This window comes from Zootoca vivipara, chromosome 10, assembly GCF_963506605.1.
Source record: "Zootoca vivipara chromosome 10, rZooViv1.1, whole genome shotgun sequence".
NCBI lineage: Eukaryota > Metazoa > Chordata > Lepidosauria > Squamata > Lacertidae > Zootoca > Zootoca vivipara.
Genome location: NC_083285.1, coordinates 71,714,839 through 71,740,173, shown reverse-complemented (window position 1 = coordinate 71,740,173; position 25,335 = coordinate 71,714,839). Strand labels below are relative to the sequence as shown.

At 46.3% G+C, this 25,335-nt stretch overlaps 2 protein-coding genes across 2 annotated transcripts; one reads left to right on the top strand and one right to left on the bottom strand.

Annotated features, from left to right (window-relative positions):
* The first annotated feature begins 1,855 nt into the window (after window positions 1-1,855).
* Window positions 1,856-11,022, top strand: LOC118090877 (zinc finger protein 345-like). The gene is made up of 6 exons (XM_035127201.2): window positions 1,856-1,946; window positions 4,179-4,686; window positions 4,887-4,968; window positions 5,197-5,279; window positions 6,470-6,596; window positions 7,666-11,022. Exons 2-6 carry the CDS (start codon window positions 4,270-4,272, stop codon window positions 9,411-9,413), a joined length of 2,457 nt encoding a protein of 818 aa, XP_034983092.2. The 5' UTR covers window positions 1,856-1,946; window positions 4,179-4,269; the 3' UTR covers window positions 9,414-11,022.
* A 5,365-nt stretch (window positions 11,023-16,387) lies between these two features.
* LOC132592725 (zinc finger protein 14-like) lies at window positions 16,388-23,883 on the bottom strand. The gene has a single exon (XM_060279366.1). The coding sequence runs from the start codon at window positions 23,627-23,629 to the stop codon at window positions 22,373-22,375; it is 1,257 nt and encodes a 418-aa protein (XP_060135349.1). The 5' UTR covers window positions 23,630-23,883; the 3' UTR covers window positions 16,388-22,372.
* Between the last annotated feature and the right edge of the window lie 1,452 nt (window positions 23,884-25,335).

The following is a 25,335-nucleotide window of genomic DNA, read 5'->3' as shown; positions in this document are numbered from 1 at the left end:
GAGAAGCAGGCAATATGGGTGGGGTGGGGGCTCTCTCCCCTCATTCCGGAAACAGAAGCGGACTTGCGTGGAAGAAGAGGAGGAGGAAGAAGGCCAACGTATAGTGGGCAAGATTTGGGGTTGGGGGCGGGCGGGCTGTGACTGAGAATGATGTGCTGGGAGGGGAGGGGAGGGATTGGGGGGGGGAGGGGAGGAATGTTTTTCCCCTCCCCTCTTCCTTCTGGCATCAGGAGAGCGGGGGTTTCTCCCGGCAATCCAACTGCAAAGTGGGGGGGGGTGTACCTTGCAAAATCCTCCCCTCCCCCACACCACGACGTTAGATCCGTCCATGTTTTGGTGCACATTGAGCAGCAAGTTGGGCTCTGTCACTCCTGAGTTATGGAAAAAGTTGGACACACAAACACACACACACACACACACACACACACACACACACACACACCGACATCTAGGTAAAATTCCTCCCTTGTGTCACCGTCGCAGGTAACACAATGAGACCGGTAAGAAAGCGATGCAGCTGTTGATCTGTTTGCGCGGAGCCCCCCCCCCCATGCAAAGAGTGAAGCAGCCCCAGAACTAAAGCGCGTTGCAATTTGTACACCCTCAGATAGTAGCCCCCCCCCGTCACAGAGAGAACAGAGCACCCCAAAAACACCCCCGCTTACGTCACAAAATGAGTTGTACGTGGAAATCAGATCACACTCCGAGTTCATGTTTTGGCGACATTACAAGTCTGCCAATGGGGATGCCTGACGATTCCTGCTCACTGCCTTTTCCATTGGAAAGGGTGGATTTCTTGACTCCAGAATCCCATCATCGCAGACTCGTTTCATTCTGGCATAGAGAGCTGCTCTTTTTGGACAAATCTGCTTGGATCATGTGGATCATCAATGGACCACCCATGATGTCATAGGGGCTCTGGAAGAATCTCCTGCTACGTGACTGGGGTCAGGGAGGGCTGCTGTTTTGCTCTCTGTACTATTTCAGCTCAGGTTTTACTGGCAGAAGTTATGTTTCCTCAAGAAATGGGTGGATTCATTGAGGGAAGGGGGCAAAGCGAAAGCATCCCTTGTAAAGAGGCAAATGTGTATACTTTGTTACCATCCAGTGAGCTGTGTTGCAAAGGCCATTTGCGGAAAGGCTCCTATTGTATCACCTGCGGCTACATGCCGGAGTTTGGGTCTTTTCGCGGAAATGTATCCGTGTAAATGCACTTATCCCCGTGCATTTATAATAGCAAGACATGAAATCCCATGAAATATTAAACCCTTCCCAATACGGAGCTGCTTTCAGGCGTCTATGGAGGTCCTATAATGGTTTATCTCCTTGACATCTGGTGGGAGGGCGTTCCGCAGGGCAACCGAGGAGGCCCTCTGCAACCTCCCTTCTCGCAATGAGGGGCCTGCCAGAAGACCCTGGGCGCTGGACCTCCGTGTCTGGGCTGACCGATGGCGGTGGAGACGCTCCTTCCCTTCTCCTGGACCGAGGCCATTCAAGGTCAGCGCCCCCCCCCCACTTTGAATGGTGCTGGGAAACGGACCGGGAGCCAGTGAAGATTTCTTCGGACCCGTGTTCCTTCCAGCCTGGGCCAGCTGTTGGGGGGCCTTCCAGCCGCTCTCCCAAACGGAACGTATCCCTGCCTGGCGGAAGGAATCCATTAACCCCTCCCGCTCCTCCGCCTTCTCGGGATGCCATTGGTGCGCGATGCTCCTGCTCTGGAGAGGGGGAGAGAGAGGCGTCAGTTGGGTGCGCTCGGCTTGGCAAGGGTTAAAGGGAAACGAGTTGGATTCCTAGAGAGGAGAGGAAAGGAAGACAGAAAGAGAGACAGACGGGGAGGGCAGGTCCTCCCGAGCGACAGCCCAGCCCCTCCCTTTCCGTGTGTGGGTCCCGTTGGTTCGGCTCTGAGTGCAGATGCTGCCTGGGGGGCGCCTGCCTGCTGGCACCCGGTGAGTCTCCTCTCTCTCTCCCAACATAGCATAGGGCACATGGGGAGAGAGGGGGTCCCGGAGCTGCATGGGGGGGGGGTCCTGCCAGGGAGGGGCGAGGTGGCAGGAGGGCGGCAGGCAGCTCTGCTCTTGCCAACCCCTTGGATGCCTTGCCAACCCCTCGGGGAGCAGGGAAATGCATGCAAAGAAACCCCATTCAGGTGTATGGATCAGTCCCCTTTTATAGCAGAGGTTGTCGGCGGATGGAAACATTCGGACATGAAATATAGCCTGGTCCCTAAAACCTCACCTGTGCAAGGAAGGAAGGAAGGGGGGCAGAGAAGAGAAAGCGCTTCCTCTTGCAGGGCAGAGTAAAACCTGTGGAACTCCCTCCCACAAGAGGCAGGGAGGCCACCAATCAAGGTGGCGTTAAAAGAGGAGGAGGCCAATCCGTGGAGGAGGAGAGGGCGATGGGGGGCTCCTCTGCTCTGTCTCCCCCATAGGAGGCAGCCCTGTTTCAGAGAAAGTGGCTCTGGTGCTCCAGTCTTGCAGTTGGGCTTCCCATAAGGAGTGCCTGGTTGGCCCCTGTGGAAACAGGAGGCTGGACTCAAGAGGGACTCCTCTGGCCTGATCCTGCAGGGCTCATTTTCTCCTCCAGTGCCTAGTTCCTCCAGATGCATGTGTACCCCCTGAGATTGCCGGGGGTTGGGCTAGATGATCCTTGGGGTGCCACCCACCTCTGTATATCCACCTCTATAGATCTGTGAAAGCACCTCTGGAGGTCTCACCAGCCAAGGCATCCAGAGCAGGAGAGGTCCTGCTGGAAAGGAAACACCCCATGCAACTGTTTTAAAGCAGGAATCCAATGTGTTTGTTGTGGGGGGACTCAGTGAGGAGGGGTAGACCCATGGATCTCCCTGGACAAAGAGGGGGGAGAGAAATGCCCTTCATACAGAGAGGCAGCCCTGCCAATCATCTGGCTGCTGCATTTTGGGCCAGTTCCCCAGTTGCCTTCCAGATCAGTTTCACACAGAGAGCGTTGCAACCATCCCATGATCTGGTGCAGAGCAGGGAGGGCCAGGGCCACCTCTGGGACTGGGACTGGGGGTGGCAGAGCTAGAATGGGCACCTGAGCCTCAAACAACCAAGATGGACCCAGGTGTGTCCCCAAGGATTCATGACAGGGGCGGGGGAGTGTTAAGCAATGTAACATCATCATCATCATCATCATCATCATCATAGGAAAGTGAGTCCCACTTTATTTGCTTTTGAGTGCTGTCTTTTGACCCCACCCACATGTCATTTGGCTTCACCCACTTGGCCCTCAGGAGTTAGCCAGGTAAGGGAACAAATGTGCCCTGAAATGGGGTTGGGCAGGAGAGCAACTCTTGAGGAGCCCTGGGTTAGGACCCCCACTATAACCCAGTGCACAAACTATAAACAAAGTACAAATGACTCACTTGTCAATCACAGTTCTGACTTCATTCCTTGATTGAAAACTCTGACAGGCAGGAGCAGCCAGGCTGATTCATCTCTCAGAAAGAGCAACAGTTCCCTGCACATTTTTATGGTCACTTTCCCTCTAGGAGAGCTGGAGACTTCCTTCTCCTTCTCCTTCTCCTTCTCCTTCTCCTTGTTCTCCTTCTCCTTGTTCTCCTTCTCCTTGTTCTCCTTCTCCTCCTCCTCCTCGAAACCTCAGAGCTGGCTCTTTCAAGCAGGCCCGTCTTAACCACATCGAGCGCCGTGGCGCAAAGGTCCCTCTGCCGTCGCCCCCCCAACTCACCACAGACGCAGAGGAGGGACATGGCATGGGCGGGCCGGGCGCTGAGGGTGGGCTGGGCTCAAGGTGCCGCAGTGGGTGGGCCGGGCTGCCTGGTTGTCCTCTGGGGCGCCAGCGGCGGCTCCTCCTTCGTGGAGGCTTCTGCTGGGGGGGGGGGGGCGGTGCCGCGCAGCGCCCAGCCTCTTGTCCTCCTCATGCCCCCGACCCGACCCGCCAGGCTGAGGCCGGGACTCAAACCCGTGGCGGGCGGGCAGGCGGGAGGCAAGGAGCAGGGCGAGCGGGAGGGCGGCCGGGCTGTCTGGCGGGCGCAGCGTGGCACCCCCTGGTGGCCCGGCGCCCTGGCGCATTGCGCCACCCAGCCTTGCCTTAGGGCCGGCCCTGCTTCCAAGACTCATACATACTTCTTCACACAACATTTTTCTCCTCCAGGCAATATGTCAGTTTTGTAACAGAACAATGTATTTGCTTTGTAGAATTTCCTACCACCTCTAATTTGGACAGACAGAACTTGGCAGAAGATCAAGGGATTCCTTCATCTCCCTTGGAGTCTTCCTGAGAGCACAGATGGATGAGCAAGACTCAGCTGGCCCTGAAGGAGGAAGAGGCCATGCCGTCAGAACTGGGAGCAGTGGGGGATTCTGGGGAAACTCTTTGCAGAAGATCCTGGGTGAGGAGGACACTCTCCACTCAGAGGTGCAGAGCCAGCAGTTCAGGCAGTTCTGCTGCCAGGAGGCCAAAGGACCTCGAGAAGTTTGCAGCCGACTCTACAACCTTTGCCGTCAATGGCTGAAGCCAGAAAGGCACACGAAAGCTGAGATGCTGGACCTGGTGATCTTGGAGCAGTTCCTGGCTGCCCTTCCACCGGAGATGGAGAGCTGGGTGAGGGAATGCGGAGCAGAGACCAGTTCCCAGGCAGTGGCCCTGGCCGAAGGTTTCCTCCTGAGTCAGGCAGAGGAGAGGAAGCAGGCAGAGAGAAAGCAGGTGAGAGAGACTTTCCTTTGGATACTCCCAAGAGGTTCCGAACAAGAGGGAGAGTATCTGAAAATTCTCTATTAATATGCCATCCTTTTTTGGAAAGCAGCCATTGAATGTTATCAGGTTGCCCTTAAGTTTTTGCCTCTGTCGTTCCTTTTCTAACCCTTCGTCATATTTTCTGTTTTGAATCCTTGTTGCCATTTCAGAGACAGGTTCTGTTTGCAGAAATGGGCCCAGATTCCTCTGAGACAGAAAGGACTCCGTTGGACACTAGAGAGAGGCTGCTGGGTAAGGAAGGAATCCGTTCTCCATTTCTGTGGATATCAAAAGGAATCCATGGGTTCTTTTCATGTTTTTTTTTTGGGGGGGGGTTGTGAGACACTTGGGGCCAAGAGCACCAGGGAAGGGAGATGTATATTTTAACCCAACTAAATTATGTCCCAATGCACTCCGAAGGTGAGACTTTTGGGAGAGCAGCTGCACTCCTGGCTTCCCACTTACCTTTGTCTCTTGCAGGGGACCGGATGATGCCAGCTAGACCTCCTCTTCCATCTATTCCTGGTGGTGAAGGAGAAGCAACGGCTGTGGAACCAGATCAGGTAGGGGGAAAGAGCATTGTGGGGAAGAGGGCTGAGGGGTGGGGCAGCCAGGGTGCCTCTGGCCCCAAAGGAATCTCTCTCCTCCCTTTGGCTTCTGTCCAAGCTTCTCTTAAGGCATCTTAGTCATGGGCAGCTTGGACAGAAGCCAAGAGGCTGGAAATGCCATTCGTACCTATGGGACCGCCTCTCCTGGTATGCCCTGTGGAGGACCGTAAGGTCCACAAATAACAACATTTTGGAGATCCTGAGCCATAAGGTGGCTAGATTGGTCTCAACTAGGGCCAGGGCCTTTTCAGTACTGGCCCCGACTTGGTGGAACGCTCTCTCACAGGAGACCAGGGCCCTGCGGGATTTGACATCTTTCCTCAGGGCCTACAAGATGGAGCTGTTCCGCCTGGCCTTTGGGCTGGACTCAGTCTGACCCCTATGTTTTCCTCCCTTATGGTTTTGATTTGGGCTACTTTAAAATGAGGCTGCATTTTTAAAAAATTAAATTGTATTTTAACCCATATTTTAATTAATTGTTTTTCTTTCTTTTACGTCTTATTGTAATTTTACTGGTGTTAGCTGCCCTGAGCCTGGTTTTGACTGGGGAGGGCGGGATATATTGTTATTATTATTATTAATGTGCTGAGAATAAGGAAGAGCCATCTTGCCTTAACTCGCCTTCTGAAGGTCACTAGGATCATTCATAAGTCATTGAAGTTTTATTTCTAGAGTTATCATTGAATGCTAAAATAGGCTTCTAAGCAGTTCATCAAGCCTAAAAAACAGTTCCCAGGATTCACCTATCCTGTCGCATCAGTTGCACAATGGGGCTTCCCCCCTTCTCCTCCCCCCTTCCCCCCAGTGCACTTCTTGAAGTTGTCTTTAGGGCATCAGAAGGGTATCCCCCCCCCCAAGAAGAGCACATGGGGAGCAGAGAGGGGATCCTTCCCTCTGGTACAGACAGAAGGATTGTAGGAACACAATGAAGAGTTCCAGCCATTTACATTAAGATTAATGTCCATCACTAAATCACACAAGATAAGAATTCCATTAAGACATTAAAAGGAGCAACCACAATTAAAACATGCAGCACGACGATCCCATTGAAACAAAACACCATTTAATGAGCAGAAAGAAACAGAGCAATGTGTAGCAGATAATCTTTATGCTGTCTAAAGAGGACCTTTTTCTTCCTCTCTTAGGGTCCAGTGTGCTTTGAAGATGTCGCTGTTCATTTCACAGACGAGGAGTGGGCGTTGCTGGATCCTGACCAGAGAGCTCTGCATAAGGAAGTCATGGAGGAGAATCACGGGATCATGGCCTCTCTCAGTAAGGCTCCCTGCTGGATCATAATATCTCTTTGGAAATCATATCTCTGTGATGTGTCATAAGCCTCCCCGGTTTTGAGGGAGCTCAACAGGGCCATTCGCAGCATCTGGGATTCTAATACCCCCAAAACTGACCTGAAATGGAGGGCTATGGACATGTTTTGACCGTGGACATGATCAAGCCAGCATAGAGCTTGCTGAGAATGGAATGGGAACATGTTGGGAATTTGAGGTTAGGAGAGCACATCCTTGTTTGACTGTCTCCTGCCTTATGTTGCCCAAAAGCTTCCTGACACAGAGCTTGTGGAAGGCATTGAGGGGGTGTTACTGATGGTTGTAATTGTCCACAATTCACTTCCCAAAGCAGCTTGCTCAACACACAATCCTGATAGACCTTCATCTTGGTATTGAACAGTTAGCATCTCATTCGCCCATTCCGTTTTGGAGAGGTGAGACGTTGCCATAGCTGCCTCGCCAGTACACTTGTCCAGGTCAGCATCGATGAAGAGGTTGTTGGTTATGGTAAAACCAACTGGGTAGACAAAATCATCCACCCCCTCTAGTGCCTGAAACTCCCATGGTTCTAGGCGCATTTTGCGACAGGGAATTTCACAGACACTAACAGTTTCTGAGCTCTGGGCACAGTACTATGCCTAAGATTTTGGATTAAAACTGCAGTGTAGAAGGAAAGGAGGACCTTTTTCTGCCTCTCCACTTCCAGCTACTCTCTGAGACTGAAGGAGATCAGGGGGGTGGGCAGGGGAAGGACTAGACGATGTGAAAAATGAACATATTATTTTAGCTGCTGTTCATTCCTTTTCAGCTTTGTATTCTTGTTATAAGAGAGTGTGCCTAGACATTCCGTTGTTGTGCCCATATCCTCGGTTTAAGGTGGCCTTTAGGTCCTAGCTTTCCTATCTCTGTTCCTAACACTGACCACCTCTATTGTGTGGTCAGCAATTGTTGATGCATGGAATTCTTCCCCTATCAGAAGGCTATGCGATCCATATTCAATACAGTGGCACTCCATTTCTTCCTGCAACTCTAATCCATTTCTTTCTTAATTGCAGGTGGTGATGATTTGGAAATTGAGAGCGAGGGCACCCATGACAGAATCCACACAGTGGAGAAGCCATTGCCGCTCTTGGAGTGTGGAGAGAGCTTCAGTCCCAGCTCCCATTCGACTACCCACCAAAGAAATGCTATTGGGAAGAAACCCTCTCAATTCTCTGAATGGGGAAAGACTTTCTGTTGGAATGAAAGCCTCACTTCACAGGAAATTATTCACACCGGGGAGGACCCACTGAAATACTTGGAATGTGGAAAGAGCTTCAGTAAGAGTGCACATCTCATGTCGCATCAAATAACTCACAGCAGGGAGAAAGCCTGTCAGTGCTTGGAATGTAGGGAAAGCTTTAATACAAGCATAACCTTCCATAAACATCAGAGAATTCACAGGGGGGAGAAGCCATTTCAATGCCAAGAGTGTGGAAAGAGCTTCAGTCAGAGCACCCATCTCATAGCCCATAAAATAATTCATACAGGCGAGAAACCCTATCAGTGCTCAGAATGTGGGAAGAGCTTCAATCACGGGAGAAATCTCACAGCCCATCAAAGAATTCACAGTGGTGAGAAACCCTATCAGTGCTCAGAATGTGGGAAGAGTTTCACTGTGAGCTCCCATCTCACTTCCCACCAAAGAATTCATACTGGGGAGAAACCCTATCAATGCGTGAATTGTGGAAAAAGCTTCACCCAGAAGGCAAGTCTCATTTCCCACCAAAGAATTCACACAGGGGAGAAACCCTATCAGTGCTTGGAATGTGGGAAGAGCTTCAGTCGGAAGCAAAGTCTCACTACCCATCAAAGAATTCACAGTGGTGAGAAACCCTATCAGTGCTTGGAATGTGGAAAGAGTTTCTGCCAGAGAGCCAATCTCACTTCCCACCAAAGAATTCACACAGGGGAGAAACCCTATCAGTGTTTGGAATGTGGAAAGAACTTCAGTCACAGGGCCCATCTCGCAACCCATCAAGACATTCATACCAGGGAGAAACCCTATCGATGCTTGGATTGTGGAAAGAGTTTCCTACAGAGAGCCCATCTCACTTCCCACCAAAGAATTCACACAGGGGAGAAACCCTATCAGTGCTTGGAATGTGGAAAGAGCTTTAATCACAGTGTCAAGCTCGTGGCACACCAAAGAATTCACAGTGGTGAAAAACCCTATCAATGTTTGGAATGTGGGAAGAGCTTCAGTCGGAAGCAAAGCCTCACTTCCCACCTAAGAATTCACAGTGGTGAGAAACCCTATCAGTGCTTGGAATGTGGAAAGAGTTTCTGCCAGAGAGCCAATCTCACTTCCCACCAAAGAATTCACACAGGGGAGAAACCACATCGGTGTTTGGATTGTGGAAAGAATTTCCGCCATAAAGCCAATCTCACTGCCCACCAAAGAATTCACACAGGGGAGAAACCCTATCAGTGCTTGGAATGTGGGAAGAGCTTCAATCAGCAGCAAAGTCTCACTTCCCATCAAAGAATTCACAGTGGTCAGAAACCTTATCAGTGCTTGGAATGTGGAAAGAGCTTTGGTAAGAGGACCAAGCTCATGGCCCATCAACTAATTCACAGTGGTGAGAAACCCCATCAATGCTTGGATTGTGGAAAGAGTTTCCGCCAGAAAGCCCATCTCACTTTCCACCAAAGAATTCACACAGGGGAGAAACCACATCGGGGCTTGGAATGTGGGAAGAGCTTTGGAAAGGGGACCAAGCTCATGGCCCATCAAAGAATTCATACAGGGGAGAATCATTGAATTTTAGACCTGCAAGGACCGCTGGGTCGTCTGGTCCACTGCAGGACTCTCAGCTAAAGCCTCCATGACATATTGCCTTCAAACCTCTCCTTACAAACCACCAAGGAAGGAGAGTCCACAATTGTAAAGGTGACTCCCTACAGGGAGCCAGCCCCCATCATCCTAACGTCCACCTCTCCAAGCCCAGGAAGCAGCAGTGGGTTTGAAGCAGCCAGGGGGGAAGGAAGAGACTCGGAGGGAGAGAGCAGCCAGTGTGCGGAACGATGGGAAAGCTCAGGGGAGGAGAGATGTAGGCAAGGGCTCCAGGATGCTGGAGAGCCGGCCAGGAGGAGGCTGAGAGGGCATCACTCTTTCTGGTGCAAGAGTTAAGGAGAGCACCGCGACACAGGTCAAGGGGGAGGCGTTTTGGGGTGCCCCGACTACTTTGCTGGCGTAGGAACAGAGGTACGCCATTGCCGGATTCTGGTTCGGACTGAGAGTTCATGTTTTAAGCTATCCCTGCGCTGTAAATACTATGCACAATAAAAGTCTTTAAAGACAAACTGGACTCAAGCGGAGTTACTCTAGAGTAGTCACGACGACCCTCTGACAACAACCTACCAAGGGCGTCTATAATTTGATGCCATTGGTTTGGGTCCCAGCCTCCAGAGCCGGTGAAAACAAGCTTCTTCAATCTTCCACATGACAGCCCTTTCTGTTCCTCAGAAGGCTTAATTGTTTCCCAACACTTAATTGTCTTGGTCACCCCACCCCCTCTGCACACCTTCCAGCTTGTCAAAATCCTTCTTAAATTGGGGCACCCAGAACTGGACACAGGACTCCAGGTGTGGTCTGAACAAGGCAGAAGAAAGAGGGGCTATTACTTCCCTTGATCTGGGCATTTAACTTCTTTGGATGCAGCATAGAATAACAGCCTTTTTTTGCCACTGTTGACTCATGTTAGTCTTGTGGTCCACTAAGACCCCAGGTCTTTTCCGCATGTACTACTGGCAAGCCCAGTGTCCCCCATCTTATATTTGTGCAGCTGATTCTTCTTGCCCAAGTGCAGAATCTTATCTTTCTTCTTAGTGAAATTTATTGGTTGCCTTTATATATACCACCTGTTTCTTCAAGAAGCTCAGTATGGTGTAAAGTGGTTCTCCCCCTCGTCATTTAATCCTGACAACAACCCTGTGAGGCAGCTTAGGCTGTGAAGCCGTCACCCAGTGAGCTTCATGGCTGAGTGGGGACTTGAACCCAGGTCTCCCAGGTCCTAGTCCAAAACTCTTAAGCACTGTACCACACTGACTCTCGAATGAGACTCTTGAAAAGTGCATGCATGCAAGTTTACTGAAAGTCTCAGTGCAATGTCTTGGTGTTTGTATTTAAAGTTGTATACACATGTGTTGTTGTTGTTTAGTGGTTTAGTCGTGTCCGACTCTTCGTGACCCCATGGACCATAGCACGCAAGGCACTCCTGTCTTTCATTGCCTCCCGCAGTTTGGTCAAACTCATGTTCGTAGCTCCGAGAACACTGTCCAACCATCTCGTCCTCTGTCGTCCCCTTCTCCTAGTGCCCTCAATCTTTCCCAACATCAGGGTATTTTCCAAGGATTCTTCTCTTCTCATGAGGTGGCTAAAGTCTTGGAGCCTCAGCTTTACGATCTGTCCTTCCAGGGAGCACTCAGGGCTGATTTCCTTAAGAATGGATAGGTTTGATCTTCTTGCAGTCCATGGGACTCTCAAGAGTCTCCTCCAGCACCATAATTCAAAAGCATCAATTCTTCAGCGATCAGCCTTCTTTATGGTCCAGCTCTCACTTTCATACATCACTACTGGGAAAACCATAGCTTTAACTATACGGACCTTTGTCGGCAAGGTAATGTCTCTGCTTTTTAAGATGCTGTCTAGGTTTGTCATTGCTTTTCTCCCAAGAAGCAGGCGTCTTTTAATTTCGTGACTGCTGTCACCATCTGCAGTGCTCAAGGAGCCCAAGAAAGTAAAATCTCTCACTGCCTCCATTTCTTCCCCTTCCATACACATGTATCATTGACATTAATATATTAATGGTAATTACAGTATAATAGTAAATAGATGATGATAGGGTTAGTTTGGAATGCTGGGATTGAAAAATTGAACTGAACAATTTCCACATAAATCACAACAAGATCTAAAATATAAATACAAAACGCCAACAGCAACACCCCCCCCCCAAAAAACGCAGCTGCCTCAGCTTTTGCAGCTGGAGTCAATCCTGGTTCCGCCCTCCCAGGCCAGGTGGAGAAGGCCTGCTCTTCCAGGACTCCTGCTATGATGGTCCTCTTCAACAGGCCTCTCAGCAGCTTCAGCCTTTGTAGCTGGAGTCTGTCCACCCATCAGTCACTCCAGGCCTCGCCTTCCCAAGCCAAATGGAAAGGTCTCTAAGGAGGGAGCAGATCTCCAAGGACTTGCAGCCAAGATGGTTTCTGGCCTCTTCAGTAGAGACCATTGGAGGGGGGAATGGAATGGGAGAGTGGTGGCAATTGTGGAGCAGGGCTGGTTAGATCAGTAGGAGAGAGACAGCATTATAATCCCCATTCTTGCAGGTGTAATAAAGTTTCAGAAAGAAAGAAAAGAAACGAGAACATTTGAAAGCACATGTTTATGTACACAAAGTTACGTACCTTGAAACCCTTGTCTATTTTTTAAATAAATCAGTTGAATGAATCGATGCACACTTCCTTCTTTGTTCTGTTTGGGGTGAAGTGTTGAAGAGTTCTCTGTGGTGGCAGCGGGAATAAAGGGGAGTTTGTTGGAAAATCCATCTCCTGGCTGTGCACCTTGAATGAAATGGGAAGGTGGCACAGGGATGGGCGGGCAGGCAGGGCCAGAGCCCCTCTGAACAAAGGCTGTGAGGGCTCAACATGGGGAGCTAAACGAGACCTCTGCAGAGGACACTCAGAGCGTTCAAAGCACTTCATAAAAACAAACTCTGCTGTCTTTACAATATTCCTATGAGGTGGACCTATAACATTTCCCCATTGATGCAGGAAGTGAAGAGGAGGAGAGCCGAGTGGGGCGTGAAGCAAAGACTCTCTTCCTTTGCCCTCTTGCAAGTTGCACACACACAATGCACTCTGATTTGCGCTGCCCATTCACATCTGTTTTAGGCCCCCAGCATTTACTGAAACGGTTTAGGTGCTGGTTTTTAAAGTCTTTGAGAGCGGTTGCTTTTTTTTTTTAAATAGTTGAAGGGATTTAAGAGGGGGCATTGAGCTATGTATGCTGGCCTCATACTGGAGCCGAGGGAAGGGAGTTGCCCTGAAGAAGGGGCAGGCCGCCCTCTCCAAAGTTTGGAGCAATGAATAACCTGGTTCAATCTGGACTAAATACACTCCTTCGGATCCCTGGGAGTCCCTTTCACCGAGACACTTTTGTGGAAGGGGCACCTCAAACTTAAAACTCAGAAAGCTTGTGGGGCACTAATGAAATTCTGCTTCACGGTGGATGGGCAGTTATTAGAACCTGAGCAAAAAATTGTTCCTAGTAAAGGGGTCCCCCAGGTGTTCCATGGTGAGAGGAATGGGGTATTGCTCCAAATACCAGCAAGACCCTAGAATGGTTACCAGACGTCCCTGTTTCCCGGGGACAGTCCCCGGAATTACAGATCTGTCCCTGGACAAAATCTGTCCCCAGAATGATATTTTAAGTGTTGTAGATTTATTAGTAGGGAATGAATGTTGCGTGATTGGTTCAACAGCACAAGACACATCACATGGGGAGTTCTGGTGAGGCAAAATTTCGGGCGCCACGGCAGCGAGCAGCTCCTGAAGCCAGTCAGAGCCAACTGCACTACCAGGCTGGATCTGGGCTGCTGAGACTGTCACTGCCTCTGCCAAGGGGGGGGGGCAGGGACGCCTGGTGCGTCAGCTGGGAGAACTGCTGACCACCACCCCCCAAGACCCAAATCGAGCCGGGAGTGAGAGTGCCCAGCCACCCGGCCGACTGCCCAGCGGCACTTCAGGGCCAGGAAAACCCTGGAGCCAATGCAGGGAGAAGGAGAGAAGAAGGAAGAGAGAGAAAGAGGAAGGAGGAAAAAAGACGGGAGCCCTTGCGAGGAGGGGAGGTAGGAGAGCACCAGGAGGGTAAGGACACATGGCCGACCCCAGGCCCGACCCGAGCCTACTCCACGGTGGTTAGCGCTCCAAGAGAGCAGGCTGGGGCCCAGAGGAAGGCAGCTTGGGGGGTGGGGTGGGGTGGGGTGGGGTGTGTGCATCCACCAGCCGGGGGCAGGGCGAGTGGGCCTTGGGGGTGGAGGGCACAGCACAGAGCCTCTCCACCGCCTCCCCCTTGTCAGATGTGATACACAGATAGCAGTCAAGTACAACATTCCTTGTTTCCCTAGAGTGGACTTGCGGGAGAATGTTTGTTCCAGCCAGTAGAATACTTCCTGTTTCCTCCTGACTGGGACATCCTTCCTCTTGCATGTGACTAGAGGTGGACATGTCCTTACCTGCCCAGGTATCACAAAAGGACAAGGCACGCTGCACACACTCTCTTGCCTTCCTCTCCATCGTAGGCCCACCAGCTTTTTAGTTGGAGATGCTCTCTTGGCTTTCAGAGAGAAGCTGAAACAAGCTGGCAACCAGCTACCCGCTGTGTGCTTAAAGGGGAATGTACAACTCTGCTAAGTTCTAGAACTTGCTAGCGTAAGTTAGGAAGGATATTATTAAGCAATGTATCCTCTCCTGCCTCCCTGAACATTCCCACAACCCTCAGCTGTAGGGCGGCTGAGGGAGAGGCAGGGGGCAGACACAAGCCCCATGCTGATGTCTCAGGCAGCGCGGAGCCTGCACCCGCCCAAGACACCACGTCACTCCCAGGAGAGATGCATGGCTTGGGCACACTGCAGGCCCCGTGGTAAGTGCTGGTCCCCGCGAGAGTGGCAGACAAAGATGATTGAATATGCAGAATTAGCGAGACTGACTAGCAGGATTCGAAACCAGAGGGAGACAAAGTTTCTAAGAGATTGGAGTAAATTTGTGGATTATATGGAAAAGAACTGTAGAGGTTTAAAGACACTTGCAGGCTTGAAATAAATCCTACGAGTTGACTTTAAGGACTAGATATAAAGGAACTGCGAGACAAGAACTGATTAGAAAACCTATTGAGGGGAGGGAGGGAAGTCAAACTCGGTGGAGTATTTTTTGTTAGGAGAAATGAGAAGTGTTAAAAGAGTGATGTATGTATTTTGAATGTTTGTTTGTTTGTTTGTTTGTTTTGTATAAAGTTTTAAATGTGTTTAATTGGAAAATTGAATAAATAGTTATTTTTTTTAAAAAAAGTGCTGGTCCCCGCGGTGTGGCGCCTGGTGCCAGCCATGTTTCGTTACGTTGACTGAACTCAAAAGTTTCATGAGTCCAATTTTGTTGTTGTTTTAACTCCTATTTTTTGTCATTTTGTCACCCCTCTCAGCGATGACACCTGGGGCAGCCCGCACCCCTCCCCGCACCCCCTTCCTCCACCATTGTGTGTAGAGGACATTTGCCATTACTTACTACAATGTCCACTATATACAGACCCAAGAAATCAATCAATAAAACCCCATTTCACTAAGAAAACAAATCTAAGCCAGGTGGAGAGGGTGAAATGGCGGCTGAGTGTTGCACCCCTCCCCCATAGCTTGGCATCCTTAGCTGCCCTGCTCCTCCCTCCCTCCCCACCTTGCCCCACCCCACCCTGGAGACGCCTCCTGGCCAATGAGGCAGCTGGAGCCCCTTTGCAGGAGGGGGGGGGAGCTAGTAGGGAGGCGCGAGTTACAGGGTCCCTCATCCCTGCATTAAGGCCCAATTTGGGTCTGTCTACACAGGCAGGACTTGGGTGTACCCAGGAAAGATCAGGAACCAGGAGGACCAAGTATTTTTAAAAGACTGGAATAGCCTTTTAATATATCTTAAAAGACCACTGTAGACAGTTGAAATCATTGGCAGGAATACAATGACACTTGTAAAGTGAAACAAACTTATAATAGATGGATAACGGTAAAACATGCAGGGGAAAAGAGATCATAGAATCGTCGAGTTGGAAGAGACCACAAGGGCCATCCAGTCCAACCCCCTGCCAAGCAGGAAACGCCATCAAAGCATTCCTGACAGATGGCTGTCAAGCCTCTGCTTAAAGACCTCCAAAGAAGGAGACTCCACCACCCTCCTTGGCAGCAAATTCCACTGCCGAACAGCTCTTACTGTCAGGAAGTTCTTCCTAATGTTTAGGTGGAATCTTCTTTCTTGTAGCTTGAATCCATTGCTCCGTGTCCACTTCTCTGGAGCAGCAGAAAACAACCCTTCTCCCTCCTCTATATGACATCTATATATATATATATATATATAAATGTAGAGGGTGCATGTTTGTTCCAACGAACCTTTCTCCACAACCGCTTACCCAATCGTCCTCAAATTTGCCCACAACATCGGGAGCGCATGTGAGAGCGTCTCTATCCACTTACATTGTCCATACACACACCTAGGACAGGTAGAAACCAGGATTTGTATACCCAAAAATTGCCCCCTCCAGTGGACATCCTACGAAGAACATCCAACATACTGCCAAAATCCCGCCCACTCCCCATCCACCCCACCAAACAAAATCCAACATACACCCAAAATTCCTCCCACTGGCAAAATAACGGCCACTCTCCATCCACCCCACCATCTCAGGACACAGCTCACCCCGGAGAACAGACCTCTGCCAAGGACCAGGCCACCCCAACAGTAGTCTGCTCCCCAAGGACCCCCTCCCGCCACAGAGGTACCTAGCCCAGAGATCCCCCCACTCTCAACAGATCCCCCACACAGGTCTTGGCCTTCACCATCCTACCTGATCCACCATCCATGCCCTCCGCTCATATCTCGCACAATCCACGATCCCCGCCCTCGGCGGAGATCTCCCCACCGACACAAAACAGCGCACCCCATAGCCACAATCGTCCCCCCCATCCGCCCACCCAACTCGCGACCAGCAGGGAACAACACCAGGCCTGGATCCACGGGTATCTCCCCACCAACAAGCCCCGTAGGCACAAGGCCGCTACACAATCAGAGATCCCCCCCTCAGGGAACAAGTGGGGCCTACAGGGGAGTCTGAAGGGGGACTCTGAGGGCCCATTTCACAAGGGACTCTGAAGGGAGACTTTGAGGGCCCATTTCACAGACTAAACCACAGGGTGGCCTACAGGGGGGTCTGAAGGGGGAATCTGAGGGCCCATTTCACAGACTAGGCCACAGCAACACGTGGCAGGGCCAGCTAGTCCTTTTATATATTTGAACATGGCTATCATATCACCCCATAACCTTCTCTTCTCCAGGCTAAACATACCCAGCTCCCTAAGCCGTTCCTCATACGGCATCGTTTCCAGGCCTTTGACCATTTTGGTTGCCCTCTTCTGGACACGTTCCAGCTTGTCAGTATCCTTCTTGAACTGTGGTGCCCAGAACTGGACACAGTACTCCAGGTGAGGTCTGACCAGAGCAGAATACAGTGGTACTATTACTTCCCTTGATCTAGATGCTATACTCCTCTTGATGCAGCCCAGAATTGCATTGGCATTTTGAGCTGCTGCATCACACTGCTGACTCATGTCAAGTTGGTGGTCTACCAAGACTCCTAGGTCCTTTTCACATGTACTGCTCTCAAGCCAGGTGTCTCCCATCCTGTATTTGTGCCTTTCATTTTTTTTTTTGCCCAAGTGTAGTACCTTACATTTCTCCTTGTTAAATTTCATCTTGTTTGCTTTGGCCCATTTCTCTAATCTGTTAAGGTCATTTTGAAGTGTGATCCTGTCCTCTGGGGTATTAGCCACCCCTCCCAATTTGGTGTCGTCTGCAAACTTGCTCAGGATGCCCTCAAGCCCATCATCCAAGTCATTGATAAAGATGTTGAACAAGACTGGGCCCAAGACAGAACCCTGTGGCACCCCACTAGTCACTACTCTCCAGGATGAGGAGGAGCCATTGATGAGCACCCTTTGGGTTCGGTCAGCCAGCCAGTTACAAATCCACTGAATGGTAGCATTGTCTAGCCCGCATTTTACCAGCTTCTTTACAAGAATATCATGGGGCACCTTGTCAAAGGCCTTGCTGAAATCAAGATAGGCTACATCCACAGCATTCCCTTAGTAATTAATTAGTAGTTCTATATCAGTTGCATATCTTGAGGCAAGCGTGATCTTGAGACAATTCTTGCTGCTTTTACAATCTTTTGAATCCTAGGGAACCCATGTTTTGAGGTCAAAAAGAGAGAAAATGTCCTTATAATTAAACCTTCCCCTTTTCTCAGCCCCACCCCCAGCAGTCTATGTCCTTGGAAAGAAATTGCTGTGGCGACTCTGAAAACTCTGATATCTTTTGTTGTTGTTGCAGGTAATAAATAGTCTTGGTAGACATTTGGAGAGTAAGGCATTTAATGGAGAAGCAGTTCACGTACTAGTCTCATGTCCATGAGAGCAATGCGAGAATCGATGCAGTTTGCATCACTAAAGAGTTGGATTTAAAAGTGAAGAAAGTTGAGATAGATCCGAGGACTTTGTCGGATCACAACCCAGTGGTCATGGAAATGCAAAAAGAAGAATGATCAACCTTTAGATGGAGATTTAAAGATGACTTCTTGGATGACCAAGAATCAGTAGACAATACCAAAAAAAAAAAAAGACTAGAGGAATATTTTAAATTGAACTTAAACAAAGAAACAAAAATCCAAACTATATGGGATGCTAGTAAAGCAGTCGTGAGAGGTTTTTTTTAATACAACAAAATGCTGTAAACAAAGAGCCATGGAAGCAAGGGAAAAATAAATTTTGGATGCCATATCAAAGAAGGAAAAAGAATTAGGAAAAAATCCAAATAAACAATCATTCAAACAGGCAATAAAATTATTACAATCACAGTATTCAATGATAATTAATGAAGAAATAGCATGGAAAGTTAAAGGAAAATGAATCAGAAATTTTTTGAGCATGCAAACAAACCTGGAAAGTTGTTGGCATGGCAACTAAGCAGAAACCAACAAATGAATTATATAGGTAAAATTAATTCCAATGGGAAAGTTTTGGATAAAACAAAAGTAATAAGGGAAGCCTTTTTAAAATACTTTCCGAATTTATATAAAAGAGGAAATGAAGAGATAATCAACATACAGGAATATATATATATATATATATATATATATATAGAGAGAGAGAGAGAGAGAGAGAGAGAGAGAGAGAGTGTCATCTGTCAAAAATAAAACAAGAAGAGACAGTTCTCTTAAATACACAAATAACAGACCAAGAAATCTCCGATGCAATAAGTCAAATAAAGGTGGGTAAATCACCAGGACCAGATGGATTATCAGCAAAGTATTATAAAAAATTTAGAGAACAGCTTGTAAAACCAATGAATGAAATATTAACAAAAGGGGAAATTCCAGAAACATGGAAGAAAGCTTATATTACCTTGATTCCAAAACAAGATATAGCTCTGACTTTGATCAAAAACTATTTTTGATCAAAAATATTTGCTAATATTTTAACTAATAGATTCAAAAAAAGGTCTTAAATGTTTATATATATCCATACCAAGTGGGATTCCTCCAGGTAGACAGATGAAAGATAATATAATAAACATTTTAAATGTAATAGAATACTTAGAAGAAATGAGAAAAAAACAGCAATGATGTTTATAGAGGCGGAAAAAGCATTTGACAATATATCTTGAGATTTTATGAAGAAAGTGATGGAAGAAATGGAATATGGAGAAAAGTTTATAAAAGGCATACAAGCTGTATATACAGAACAGAATGCAAAACTAATTATTAATCAGGTGATAATGAATCAATTCAAAATAGAAAAAGGAACGAGACAAGGATGTCCATTATCACCTTTAAAATTTATTCTGGTCCTGGAGACTTTGAACAGAAATTTAAGAGCAGATAAACAGATTGTGGGAATAAGAAAGGGGGAAATGAATTTAAGTTGAAAGCATTTGCAGATGACTTGGAAATTACAGTTGAGGAACCAAAACTATGTCTCCCTAAAGCTTTAGAAAAAATACAAGAGATTGGGCGAGTGACAGGATTGTAATTAAATAAAGGAAAGACAAAAACTATTAACAAAAAACATGACACAACTGGAGAAAAAGGAATTGCAGGAGATTACAAAAATAGAAATTCATTTAAAAAGTCAAATATTTAGCAATTTCGCTTACCAATAAAAATTTAAATTTATATAAGGATAACTATGAGAAAGTTTGGAATGAGATTAAGAAATATTTGGAAATTTGGAATAGAATGAAACTTTCTTTGATGGGAAGGAAAGCAGCAATAAAGATGAATGAACTACCAAAGATTTTATTTTTATTTCACTCAAAACCAGTAAGAGATTTAAAAAGAGCTAAAGTTGAAAGGACATGGGAAAATTAAGATCTATTTACAAAGTTGCTTACATCATAGACAACTAAATGAACAGTTTAAGGAAGACAATAAGAAAGGTTTCAGTTACACAGTTTCAAACTTTCAAAGAGATAATTGAGAGTGATACAAAATTACGAGGTTCCGGTTTCCGCCGGCAGGAATGGCGGACCTGTTTTCCATCCCTCTGACCTTCGTAAGGAATTTGGCGGTTGCTAGGGGAGTAAATGGCAACCCCCTACCCTCTCCGGGGGTTACGGAGAGGGGCCGCTGGCCCGCGATGCCCCCAGACCCACTCCGACTGTTTATGGAGTGGGGGGAGCTTGGGCTGAAAAGCACTTACAAGGGCCAGGACTCCCGGACGCTAATCTGCATGGCGGGGATTTCCATGGTTAAAGAAGATAATTAGGCTTAAATCTATGGACATACTTCAGAAGGAGGGGAAGAAGCGCTGTTTACTGCTGAGAAATCTATGCTGCTGAGGGAGAGAAGTTAAAGGCTGTATATCATCTGGAAGAAGGATTGATGGGGACGGAGCGATAAGGGAATGGAGTTTTATTTTTCTTCATATGAGTTACTTCGTACCTTCCCAGACGCGATGTCCTGGCTTGTTTGGAGTGAAAGAGAAGCAAAAGACTGTGTGAGTTGAACTTTATAAACTGTTGTTACTGAGCATATTTTTTAAAGATGTGGAGTTGCCGATGAGAAAAGCCCCCCCCCCCTAGTCGGACGGAAGGAGTCCTGGACGCGTTCGGAGGATTTATGAGCTGTGACGCACTTTGAATTGGAGCAGCGACCTGAAGCTAAGTTCAGCTATAGGGCAAGGAGATCCATTAATTTACCAAGAGTTTATGGTTTGATGTTTGGGTCTTCTGCCTGGAAAAGCTGTAAATTTTATAAAGATCGTTAATCTTCATGGCTATGAGAGAAAACGAAAGTGATTTGAGCTTTTTAAGATGGCGCTGCTTCGACGCAACAGGGAGCTCCAGACTAAGAAGATTTATGGGGAGGCTGGACTGATTAACCCACACAGGAGAAAGAACATTTGTGAAACCTCGTTTGATATTTATCTCAGCAGCTGGGAAACAATCGGTTGAAAGTGGAAAACATCTATGTGACTGTAAGGGGAAGATCTGGATTATTATGAACTTGGAGGACGATTTGAACTTTAGAAAAAAGACGGCAGTGGACGGTTGCGAGGAATCCCCAATTTCTTGAAGCATGGGAACCCAAATAAAAAATTCTTTAGACGATTTGGCATAACATTCGGTTTGATTGATATATATATGTGTATAATTTGAAATAATGAATGTGATATAATTGGTTTTAATTGGAAAATTAATAAAATATATATAAAAAAAAGAGAGTGATACAAAATTACTTTTAAAAATGTATAACCTCCCGCTGTATGGGGAAACGCTGGACGAAATGGTAAAGTCGGCACAAATAAAATGGGCTCAGGATCTAGGTCACAACATACAACTTGAAGGCCGGGAAAAGATGTGGAAGGTGAATTTAAAATTTACAGATTGTATTTTATTAAAAGAGAATTATATGAAAATGCAGGCTGAGAGCCTACCAGCCTGCCGACTGTCTCGCCAGAGTGGTGCATGCTCTGGCTATCTCTCGCTAGGACTACTGCAATGCGCTCTACATGGGGCTACCTTTGAAGGTGACCTGGAAACGGCAACTGAATGGGAGCAGCCACCGAGACCACATCTCACTGGTCCTAAAGGATCTTCCCTGACTCCCAGCACATTTCCAAGCAGAATTCAAACACTTGGTGCTGACCTTGAAAGTGTCATGGCTGCATTTTTCAGGCAAAGAAATGTATTGATCTAATGTAGAGAGATCATATCCAGTGTATTGGTTTAAGAGGTTTTTGGTAGTTTGTGTGAATCATGGGGCTCATGAGTGAAGATGGGGCCCCCAGGAGACATCCGGGGGGAAATCTCCCATTAAATTACAACATTTTAAGTTTTCTTCAAAAGGCCTGGGGGGCAAAGATGGACTTCTGGTGAAGAAGCAGTGCTTGGAGATCATGCAGTTGGGGAGGGGGGTGACAGAGTTTGGTGCCAAAACCAAAGTTACTTTACATCTAAAATTATACTCACTATTGTGAGACATTACCTTCATTATTTCAGTACTATACAATTTTATATATAAACAACAGAACTTCACATATACCTCATCTTTTTAAGAATGATTTCCTGCTGAGTTCAATGCTCAGAGTGGACTCTGAGAGAAACACCTCCCACACTCCATACATCTAAATGGGTATCTCCCCTGTGAGACTCCCCAGATGTTCCTTAAGTACTCCATTATAACTAAATAACTTTCTGCAATCTTTACATTTAAACTGCTTCTCCTCTTTGAGTTTGTTGTTGGTTTCTACGGTTTCAACTCTAAAAGTTCTTCCTGTCCATGAGTCTGTTGATGTGGGACTTCCACTCTGACTGAAGCCATGCATTTAAATGGTGTCTCTCCCCCCCCCCCCGTGTCCACGGATGTCTTCCTCAACAATTTTCACTCTGGCTGAAGCTTTTTCCACACTCCATACATTAAAATGATCTCTCCCCTGTGTGAATCCGTTGATGTATATTGAGGTGTCCACTTTGACTGAAGCTCTTTCCACACTCCATGCATTTAAATGGTTTCGCCCCTGTGTGAATCCGTTGATGTATTCTAAGTGATCCGCTAGTACTAAAGCTCTTTCCACACTCCATACATTGAAATGGTTTCTCCCCTGTGTGAGTCCGTTGATGTATTCTAAGGTGTCCACTATTCCTAAAACTCTTTTCACATTCCATACATTGAAATGGTTTCTCCCCTGTGTGAGTCCGTTGATGTTTTCTAAGATTTCCATTCTGACTGAAGACCTTTCCGCACTCCATACATTGAAATGGTTTCGCCCCTGTGTGAGTACGTTGATGTATTCTAAGGCTTCCACTATAACTAAAGTCCTTTCCACACTCCATGCATTTAAATAGTTTCTCCCCTGTGTGAGTCCGTTGATGTATTCTAAGGTGTCCACTATTACTAAAACTCTTTTCACACTCCATGCATTTAAATGGTTTCTCCCCTGTGTGAATCTGTTGATGTTGTCTAAGGTGTCCACTCTGACTGAAGCTCTTTCCACACTCCATGCATTTAAATGGTTTCTCCCCTGTGTGAGTCTGTTGATGTTGTCTAAGGTTTCCACTCTGACTGAAGCTCTCTCCACACTCCATGCATTTAAATGGTTTCTCCCCTGTGTGAGTCCGTTGATGTTGTCTAAGGCTTCCACTATCACTAAAGCTCTTTTCACACTCCATACATTGAAATGGTTTCTCCCCTGTGTGAGTCCGTTGATGTATTCTAAGATTTCCACTATCACTAAAGCTCTTTTCACACTCCATACATTGAAATGGTTTCTCCCCTGTGTGAGTCCGTTGATGTTTCCTAAGGTATCCACTATTACTAAAACTCTTTTCACACTCCATACATTGAAATGGTTTCGCCCCTGTGTGAATCTGTTGGTGTAATTTAAGGTTTCCATTCTGACTGAAGACCTTTCCGCACTCCATACATTGAAATGGTTTCTCCCCTGTGTGAGTCCGTTGATGTTTTCTAAGTGTTCCGCTAGTACTAAAGCTCTTTCCACACTCCATACATTGAAATGGTTTCGCCCCTGTGTGAATCCGTTGATGTATTCTAAGGTGTCCACTATTCCTAAAACTCTTTTCACACTCCATACATTGAAATGGTTTCTCCCCTGTGTGAGTCCGCTGATGTCTTCTAAGGCTTGTACTACAACGGAAGCTCTTTCCACACGTCATACATTTACAAGGTTTGAGCCCTGTGTGAGACCATTGATGTCTTCGAAGGCTTCCACTCTGACGGAAGTCCTTTCCACACTCTGTGCATTTAAATGGTTTCTCTTTTTTTTTTTTTTTAATTAAACTTTATTGGAATTTAAAAATACTTACAAATGATAACGAATGAACAATAACAAATAATAACAAATAACAGATAAATATAATCATAATCTTAATCAGCAAACAAAATTCAAGAAAAGATAAAAAAAACTGATAAATAATACAAACTTAATCTTGAATGAACTTAAGGAAACCAAACTTCAACATAGATCTGATAACAAAATCATAAATTATAAATAAATCCTTAAAATGAAAAGCGTTCCCTTTTCTTTCCTCCGATACCCCCTCCCCCTTTCCCCCCTCTAAAAGCTGACTTCCAGTTCCCCCTTTGCTCTGGTCTTTTGCTTTTCCTTATATTCCTTATACGTACCTTTTCTCCTATCTTTTCCTCTTGTTCTTATCCTGTGTCTTTTATATATCCGCTAGAAGAGTGGTTTTTTCTATTAATTTTTTCTGGTATTGTTTAAATAGATTCCAATCTTTTACTAATCTTTCTTCTTTCACTCCTTTTGCTCTCTCTGCCCTAATTGTCAAATTTTGATAATTTATCAATTTTTCCAGCCATTCTTCTTTTGTCGGTATTATTTTACTTTTCCAGTTCTTTGCGATTAATGTTCTGCTGGCGACTGTCGCATGCATTATTAATACTTTATCCTTTATTTTTATTTCATCACTTATTATCCCTAACAGGAACATCTCTGGATCTTTTTTGAAGGGGTATTTTAGAATTTTTTTTAATTCATTATATATTTCATCCCAAAATTTTCTAATTTTTTTACATTTCCACCATATATGTAATTGGTTTCCAGGTTCTTCTTGGCACCGCCAACAAATATTGCTTGCACCTTTGTACATTTTGGATAATTTAGAAGGCGTCAAATACCACCTGTATTGCATTTTATAAAAATTTTCTTTCAAATCATAATTTGTCACTAATCTTAAATCCCGCTTCCACAAATTTTCCCATTTTTCTATTGTTATTACTTTCCCAAAATCTTGTGCCCATCTGATCATCGTTTCTTTTGTTAATTCATCTTTTGTTTCCCATTCTAGAATCAATTGATATAAATTTTTTATGTATTTTCCTTTTCCTCCTAATATAATTTTCCCAAATTTTGACATTTCATTTTCGAATCCTAATTTGCAATCCAATTGGTATCTTTGCCTTATCTGGTAGTATTGTAGCCACACATTGCAATGATTTTTTATTTTCTCATAATCTTTTAGACTCCATTTTCCATCTTTCTTTTCCAAAATCTCCTCATATGTCGGCCATTTTGTTTTCATATTAATTTTTCTTACGGCTTCAATTTCGAATGGCGACATCCACCATGGTGTTTTGGGTTCTAAAATTTTATGGTATTTTTTCCAAATTTTATATATTGACTTTCTGATTATATTTTCCATGAAGCAATTATGATTTTCCATTTTTTCTTTCATTAGGTATTTATGCCATCCGAATCCAAGTCCCACTCCCTCTAAATCTAACACCAAATTGTTTTTTAATTCTATCCAATCTTTTGCCCAGACCAATCCTGCCGCATCGTGATATATTTCCAAATTTGGTAAACCGAATCCCCCTCTTTCTTTTGCATCTGTTAAAATTT